Source organism: Musa acuminata, chromosome BXJ2-2 (assembly GCF_036884655.1).
Source record: "Musa acuminata AAA Group cultivar baxijiao chromosome BXJ2-2, Cavendish_Baxijiao_AAA, whole genome shotgun sequence".
NCBI classification, from domain to species: domain Eukaryota; kingdom Viridiplantae; phylum Streptophyta; class Magnoliopsida; order Zingiberales; family Musaceae; genus Musa; species Musa acuminata.
Window position 1 is genome coordinate 26,286,670 of NC_088339.1, and position 9,092 is coordinate 26,295,761.

Genomic DNA, 9,092 nt, shown 5'->3' on the forward strand with positions numbered 1-9,092 from the left:
AAAGTCCGGCGCAAGCTTTCCTTTAATTGACTGACCGCTAGGTGGAGAGCGAGGGAGGAAAGAGCGACGTGAGCACTAATAGTGAGTGTAGTGCAGGGGCGGGGTAGAGTGGGAGGAGGAGGCAGAGGCCAGGATGGCGTCGGCAGGGAGCGACCAGCCGTGCTGCTCTGCGATGTTCTGGGTGTACCTTATGATCTGTGTCGGTCTCGTCATGTTCGCCGGCCTCATGTCCGGTCTCACGCTCGGCCTGATGTCTCTCAGCCTCGTCGACCTCGAAGTCCTCGTCAAGGCTGGCAAACCCAAGGACCAGCTCAACGCCGGTCTGTTCCCGTCCCCCCGTTCCCTCTCTCTCTGTCTTTTCCCTTCTCCCCCTTTCTTGATCTCTGTTACGCCATGTGCTTCTTCTTTTTTCTTCCGCAGCCAAGATTCTTCCTGTTGTAAAGAATCAGCACCTCCTGCTTTGCACCCTGCTCATCGGCAACTCCCTCGCCATGGAGGTCTCTGCTGCTCCTCTCCACGCTCTGTGTCCCCCTAGCATGTGTATTGAAAGTTGTTTCTTGGTGTCGCTGATTTCTTCTCATGCCATCTCTATTTAGGCGCTGCCGATATTTCTTGATGCGCTCGTTCCGGCGTGGGGGGCCATCCTGATATCCGTAACCCTTATTCTGACCTTCGGCGAGGTAATTGCTTAGCGATCCCCAGTAAATCGGATTCCTGTAGCAAGAAATAAATTTAATAATAGATTACTGGTGAGATGCAAGTTGGGTTTGGTTTTTTGCATGTTGGTTTTCTCTTAGATAATACCACAATCGGTATGTTCGCGATATGGGCTGAGCGTGGGAGCTAAAACCGCGGGACTGGTTCGCGTGCTCCTTTTGATTTTCTTTCCGGTGGCTTACCCCATTAGCAAGGCAATCATTTCTTGCTTTTTCGCTTGTTTATGCTGATTAATTCTTTTTTTTTAACCCCTGTTAAAGGGAAAAAAAAAAAAGGAGCGGTTGTCTTCCCTTCTTTTCTTACCGTATCAAAAGATTAATATAATTTGTGTAGTTACTGGACTGGCTACTGGGCAAGGGGCATTTTGCACTTATGAGAAGAGCTGAATTGAAGACACTGGTGGATATGCATGGAAATGAGGTTGATAATTTGTTGTGCATTATCATTGCTTATGAAAGGGCTTTGAGTAAAATAATAAGATCTGAATTTTCTGACTTATGAAGCTTTTAGCTTCCTGTAAACTAGAGTTTGTAAATACTACCAGATGGATGTATCAAAATTAATTGTTGTAGATGCTGAACTAACGATTCCATAAAGCAACTTGTGCAAAGACATGATAGTCTTTTCTTGGTTTTCAGGCAGGCAAGGGCGGGGAATTGACTCATGATGAAACTACTATTATCACTGGAGCTTTGGACCTGACACAGAAGACTGCAAAAGATGCAATGACAACAATATTAGAGACCTTTTCACTTGATATAAACTCTAAACTTGACATGTATGTAGTTCTACTGATTAACAAGCTATTGATGCTCCGTAATATTGTTAATCTTTATCTCTTGTCAGGCACACTCTGGGTTTGATCATGTCCAAAGGACATAGTCGTGTACCAATCTACTCTGGCAGCCCAACAAACATTATTGGCCTTATTTTGGTTAGTCAAACAATCTTGATATTCTTTCAGTGCTTGGGGTTTAAAAATATTCATGATCACTCTTGAAATTTAATGTAAAATGACTGATCATTCGACAGCAGTCATTCATGAAAAGAAATTGTGCTAACCAGTACTTCTCATGTGCTTATGTACCCAAAAAAGCATAAATGTAATAAGAAGATTATTAATTGTAGTCCAACAGAAAACATTTTATCGTCTTGGTGCTTTTGAATAAAACGGATCTCCTTGGGAGCACAACTTCCAAATGAAAACAATTGCTGTTAAAAGACATTCCTCTATAGGAAACTAAAATTTGAAGACTATTGTCTCTTTACTAATCCTGACTTAACAATGGCCAGTTGCTTACCATAAATAACTAGTTGGTTCCTCGGATATTGATCATGCTTATATTTTATACAGAATGTAAAAATTCAATTTTCATATACATATATGTTGGAGTCACAGTGGATGGTTGACTTTTGCATTCAGCAAGGAGATAAATGAGATGATATCTATGAAAGTTATGGAAATGATCTGATATTTTCTTCTGGGTAGTACTGCAATTTCAATAGCTATTGTCAGAATCAGTAATGTGTTCTTTTGTTCCTACATTAACCTGCTCAAGATTCTTTTGTTTACAACAACTTGATTCTTCTCAGGTTAAGAATTTGATAACTTGCCGCCCTGAAGATGAAGTTCCTATTAGAAATGTTACTATAAGAAAAATTCCTAGGTATGCCTTGATCTATGTTTCAAAGATGTATATCATGGAGATATTAGTGTATCTAGATGTGGCATGTGGCTCAAGTTTTCTGAACTTTACAAAATGATGAAGCTTGGACACATTAATTGGCTTCATTCCATCTGCTCATGTTTTACATCTATACAAGTCAAACAACAATCATAGTCATTTATAACATGTAAAAGGTAATTATAAAAATAAGCATGCAAGCACGGTAAGTGTTTCTTCACTTAAGCATGTGTAGATAAAATAGAAAAGGTATTTATGAACCATGGCATCTGGAGAATCATAGCCAAGCAACCATAAGTTAAGAAAATGGCAAATATTTATCTTGAGAAATTTACATGTTAGCCATGGTTAACATGTAAAAAGTAAATATAAAAATAAGCATACAAGCATGTTAGATGTTTCTTCACTTAAGCATGTGTAGATAAAATAGAAAAAGTGTTTATGAACTGTGTCATCTAGAGAATCATAGCCAAGTAACAGTAAGTTAAGAAAATGGCAAATATTTATCATGAGAAATTACATCGTTCCTTTCTTTTTAGGAGGTGCTGCAATAAGCCATTTTTTATGGGTAGAAAAAGCAGGGAATAACATCCTTCCTTTGTTTCTGTAAAATACTCAGGGTTTTTTTTGTGCACGTTAACAACATTTATGTGTATTTTGCTCATACAATGCACTAAACAAAAAAAAAAAAAAAACATTTGTCATGATTATATACATCATTTTTATTTTTTTGAGGATTTGCTATCGAAGTTGTACAATCAAGATGTCAAGTGATTACATATGACAACCGAAAGTAATTGTTGGTTGCATATTGCAGGGTGGAAAGATCTGGACCACTTCTACAAACTCATTGTGCGAAATGGTCCATGATGTAGTTTATTTTGGAATTAACAGGTTTCAGTCGAGGGTCTACCTAAGTAGTTTGTGATGTCCTGTGGCACAAGTTATCTTATCTTGATGTCCTCTGGCACTGCTATAATGTATTGGATCAAAAATCTCCTCTCTGTAAATAAGGAAACTGACTTAATTATGGAACAGTTAGGAGGTAATTACAGAACACTATGTATTAAATGAGGAAACTGAGGACTTAATTATGGAACAGTTATAACTTAATTACAGAACACTATTTATTACTGAGCATTTAGTCTTCATATTAAGTTAATGGAGTTAGATCTAGAGGTGCTATTTTTACATTTTCTACCATTTTGGTGCTCTACATTTTACAGATAATATCTACATTCACATCCTACCTCCAGACTAAAAATTTCAAACCAGTTAGACTGGTATGGTACAATTCTTGCATTCCGTAATACTGCAAAATTGCAAACCATTTTGAAGTTATGGTGATATAAATGGAGACGATCACATGGGATAGAAGATGCAAAGTAGATTTTATTAATACGAATATGAATATAAGGATACATCAACAGATTGTTTTTACATGGTTCACACTAGTACCTAGATGTTTTGATGAAATATGATACCATTCTTATTGTATATCGTTTATTTTTTAAATGCATTACAAAATAATTTTCTTTCCTGATACAGTCACATTTGGTATATAATTTTCGTATGGAAATAAATCTATTTTTGTGTGTATTGCTGCACTTAGTTCTTTTTCTGTTTTTGAATTCTAAGTCATACTTCTATATATTTGTGATGCTACTTTGGTTTTACCAGGGTCTATGATGACCTTCCTCTCTATGACATGCTAAATGAATTCCAGAAAGGCCACAGTCACATGTCTGTGGTTGTTAAACGCATAAAAGACAATGACACACTAATTGAAAAGAGCAAGACCAGCATGTCAGAGAACAGAATGAACCAGAGTAGGAACCACAATGAAGTCCATGGTATTCCTCGTATACACTATGGCATCATCTTATTCTGATCTTTTGTTTGATGATTAATCTTTTTCTGAAGCATTAAACATTAGATCAATACGTTAAAGAACTTGCATATATTGAAAAAAGTGCAATTTGTATAATCCAAGGTAGTGATTCATGATTTTCCAGGAGATGGATCTCAGTCTTTTATGGCTGAGCATTTGAATAGCATTGCAAATGGATCCCCTGTGAGTAGTAGTATTCAGGGATTTCACAGTCCTGTGAAGAGAAGCAACATGGAGAAACACGGAGACTCACGCTCACAGATCAAGAAGTCAGAACGAGTGCGGCACGATAATATCCTTGATGTCAATTCAGATACGCTCCCGAGCTATTCGTTAGATGAAGAAGTAGTTGGAATTATAACAATGGAAGATGTTATGGAGGAACTGCTACAGGTGGACAATCTTTTAGTGGATATATTTTCTAACAGTTAACTATCCCTCATTAGTATGTTCTTTACTTGATTGGACATATATTAATGTGCGTAGGCCTCGGATGCAATCTTTCTTCTTGACTACCTGAATAGCTGAGTGCATAAATTGCTATTCTGTTCATAATCAAATTATGCTTTGTTTGCTGAACTTCGTATTAGTATGTCAATAGCTTTTGTAATGGATAGAGATCCATCTTTTCTCATGATTACGCCATTATTTGCGGCAAATAATTTTATATACTTTTTATGTGCTTGTTAGTGCTTGAACTTATAGCGTAAGCCTTAACAAAACAAAAAAAAGTCTTGGTACACAGTTGAGGACTAAGGGATGTGTCACTTCCTCTTTTTATTATATGTCAACCTAAATTATGAAGTTATAGTTTCTAACACGTTGTAATCTGGGCCATATCTCAAGTCAGATTTACCAAATCAAAGATTCATTATATATCTGGCTTAGTTGGTGCAAATCCGTGAGTGGATAGGGTCAAGGTCTGGTTCACATTGAGGTCATACCTACTTCAAGTTCCACAGCCAGGAGAGACGAGTGACAAAACAGAAGTTGATGGTTTCAAACATAAGTAGTGTCCTATCTGCACCATTAGACACTAGAGGAGGTAGAATGTCCTTTTCAAGCTTTCAGATCTGATCTGTTTCCATTCTGACCATAATGCATCTTGAGGCAAATAAGTATGATGCATGTAAATCTAGATTAGATCCTTCTTCATCTCTATGTTCTATAGAAATTGTAATCGTATATGACAGCAAAATTTTCATATATTGTACCAATTAAAGATTGTACAGTAAATAACTTTTGTTTTGATATTAATGCTGTTCTATCTGGTTTATTAGCACATTATTTTTTCAACTACACGGTAGAAGTTCAGTTTTAACCTCACAGTGTTATAAATAAATTTGGTATATCCTTGTGCAATTACAATTAGCTAATGGATTGTCGAAGTCAATCAATGCTGCAAAAATGAAGTAATAGACTGCCGTAAAGGCCATTTATGTTTTCCTTGGACCTTGTTATTAATAATTCATAATTTCAGTAGGAACTTTGGAGGGACTTCGTTAAAGTCATTTCATCATTTTTCAGTCAAGTAATGGCAGATTTTGGGTATTACTGATATTTAACAGGAACCTTTTTTTTTGTGGTTTTATTTTGCATTGTGTTAAGAAACATGGAAATTTCTTGGACATGAACAACCTATAGAATTGGTTAGAATTTGTAAAATGAGAATGACCTCCATATTGCATATTAAGATTAAACTCTTAACAAATTGAAAGCAGAAAGAGGTTTATGACCATTTTATGAAGACAAAAGTTAATTTCTAGTATATATACTTTATTTGTATTATTTTTTTCTACCAACTTAGACATGAATTTTTTTTAGTGCATCTACATTTCACTACAGCCAGGTAGAGTTTCCTGCATGATTGTACAACTTCATGTTGTAAATCATAGAGAGTTGGCTGTGGTCACTGTATCCAATAAACTTTTCTGAATTAGCATATAACTTTCAGCTTGTGCTAATTTTTTTTTGGTTTTAATACATGTCTCAATTACGCATGCCACAGCTAATTAATTGCCTCTGAATTGTTTTTGTAGGAAGAAATATTGGATGAGACGGATGAGTATGTTGATGTCCACAATAAGTATGTGAAAGTTTGCTAGTTCTCTATTCTTGTACTTTTCAGGTTGTGTTAGAGAAATTAATGGGTCAAATGATCTGCAGGATTAAGATAAACATGTTACCTACACGAAGGTCATCACCACGATCCTCTGGAACTGTAACTATCTCTCAGTTTCCACGACGAACTCCATCTGCTTCTCCACTGTCTCCCTATCATGATGCTTCTGTATTACGATCACCTGTTTCTCAGTATGCTCAAGTTCCTGGTTCAACACCAACCATTTTAAATTCTCCTGGGAAGTCATTACCAAGTTCCCCTGCTCATCACATAGTAAGTGAAATATTATATTGTTTGGTTTGCTTTTTGAAGTATGAAGTGTGCACTATTTATGCTTTTAAACTAGGATCTCCTTGCATTCTTTACAATCTTCATCATTTCAGTGTTCATTTGGAATTCCCATAGAATTCATTTAAATGATTGGATGTGGATCTTTATGGATCTGGTCCACCAGTCTTTTTCTCTTTTTGTTTTGCTATGGTCTGTTACCTTTAGCCTTGTGGAATAGTCTGATTATGTGTTTTAGCATCTTGAGTATCTCCTTGCCATGGATGAAATCTCATCTGAGATCTATTGATAAATTTATCTGAATTTCAATGATATTTCTTTCATCAACTAAGTAAAAAACTGTATTGGACATTAATGTTTCTGGGATGTCTCTCTCTCTCTCTCTCTTTCTTTCTGTCTGTCTGTCTGTCTGTCTCTCTCTCTCTCTCTCTCTCTCTCTCTCTCTCACACACACACACACACAGACCGTCTCTCTCTATATATAACATTCTGTATAGTTGATTAAAGTTAATACTTACTGTAGTTGATTGAGTGATGTTATTTTTGTTTGTGGGTGAAATCTTTGTGATCATATTAAGTCTTTCAACCTGTATTTTATGATTATATATGGGCGGTGGTTAGGAAGTCGGCTTATCTTCACCAACCTTGTTGATGAGTGTGTTAATATTCAGGATCATATCTCACCTTTGGTTGATTAGGATAGACATCTTCAAGTTTAGCTATTTGGAATTTTTCATTTTGGACAATGCATGACACACAACGTCTTAGCAGGTATCAAGAAAATCATATGAGAAGCTTGAGAAAAATGGAGGGAGTAATGTTTGAATTTTGATTGCTTATGGAGGCAAGCGGTAGGTAATCAGCTTAACTGTTCCATTCTGAAATCTCCATCTAGTAACCCAAATTGTAGCTGCTGCTCATTGATGTGACCATATGATTCCTTGTACATGGAACGTTGTCTTGTATATTATTTGGATAAACTCTCATATATATTTTTTTCTCTTAAAGGGAATTTCTTATGTGTAGTGTAAAACTAGTCCTCCTATGGTATTTCGAACTACTAGCATCTCCATTTCAATATATATATATATATATATATATAATGTTATGGCCAGTTTGTTTTGAGTAACAAAAATGAAAAGAAAGATTTGATATGTTTGGAATGTCCACAAGTACTATTGATGCCTAGTAAACAGGCATTTGATGTTGTTTTCCGCATACCTCGCAAAATACATAACTGATGATGATGTCTTGTGCTAAGTCTGTCTTCGGTGGAGCGACTTCCGGATGTTGGATTGGTTGTGAGGGGTAAACTGGTATGACCCGAGGATCTGCTGTCATTTATGTCGGTAGGTAATAGGGATTATAGGCAGAGGATGTGGAGCTGAAGCTCAAAGATTAAGCTTTACTCAAGATTTTGGAGTCCCTTTTCCGGATCTTCTCCGTCATGGATGGAGTAGGGAAGCCAAGATTTGGAGGCAGCCTTGGTAACCAAGCAACCTACCTAACCCGCTTTACCACGGAGAGAGAGAGAGAGAGAGAGATCTAATCTTGGAAAGATCCAAATGCTGCAGCACCCTATGGAGGTTTAATAATATGCTGGGAATCCAAGGCGCTAGCTGCTGCATCAAATTCTTATTCCAGGCGTAGAAGCCCGCAGGCTATCTATCTCGAAGTAAACAAGTGAGTTGTCCTCGAGATCGTGTCTGTCAGCTTTGCTTTGTATAAGCAAGAAAAATCCCATCGTATACTCGAACATCAAGGCAGGCACAGCCTTGGAGTGAGTGGTGTTTCGTTCAGTAACTCTCGACATTCTGCAACCTTTTACTCGCAAAATCAATGGCTTCAGTCTTCACTTCAGAGGTCACTTTTTCTTTATTTGGTTTTCCTTTGTGTTTCTGGAGTAGACCATGTAAAGAATCTCACATGGAGCACTCGTCCCTTAGCTTTGTGCTGGTGGAAGACAGGACCGAAGGGATGAGGGGCTCCTATGTCCCGTCTTCTGGGCCCTTCCACAGAATGAGATGATGATAGAGTAGCTTTGTCTTTAAGGTTGCAGGGACGCTTGGACCGGTCTTCCCGGGTGAACAAAACCCCCGCCCTCCACCACAAGAAAGAGCGGTCGACCATCACAACAGCAGCACTGAACACCATACCATCTCCCACCAAATCAATCATCGTGTTGATCATGATGCAGACATACTAGATTTTCCTCTCTCTCGATAGATCCGTCCCACATGGAATTGTAGCTGCTAGATCAGGTCCCATGGATTCGTAGTCAAATCCACCAGTGTCCGTGTATTGCGCGAACCATCAATTGGTCTCCGTCCAACGGCGGCTACATAACCTATACATAAAGAGAAACGCAACACACACTACCGACCGACGC

The 9,092-nt window shown here is 37.5% G+C and overlaps 1 protein-coding gene across 5 annotated transcripts; it reads left to right on the forward strand.

Moving 5' to 3' along the window:
- On the forward strand, positions 1–7,722 carry LOC135605639 (DUF21 domain-containing protein At2g14520-like). Of its 5 annotated transcripts, none has more exons than XM_065095971.1 (13): positions 1–320; positions 421–497; positions 597–680; positions 798–911; positions 1,051–1,137; positions 1,356–1,495; positions 1,564–1,651; positions 2,311–2,384; positions 4,083–4,231; positions 4,400–4,686; positions 6,333–6,379; positions 6,460–6,688; positions 7,475–7,722. In XM_065095971.1, exons 1-13 carry the CDS (start codon positions 134–136, stop codon positions 7,526–7,528), a joined length of 1,617 nt encoding a protein of 538 aa, XP_064952043.1. In that variant the 5' UTR covers positions 1–133; the 3' UTR covers positions 7,529–7,722. The 5 variants fall into 5 exon arrangements, with proteins under 5 accessions (XP_064952043.1, XP_064952041.1, XP_064952044.1 ...); XM_065095969.1 differs by having other exon boundaries at positions 2–320; positions 4,083–4,255; XM_065095972.1 differs by having other exon boundaries at positions 2–320; positions 4,418–4,686.
- The last annotated feature ends 1,370 nt before the right edge of the window (positions 7,723–9,092 follow it).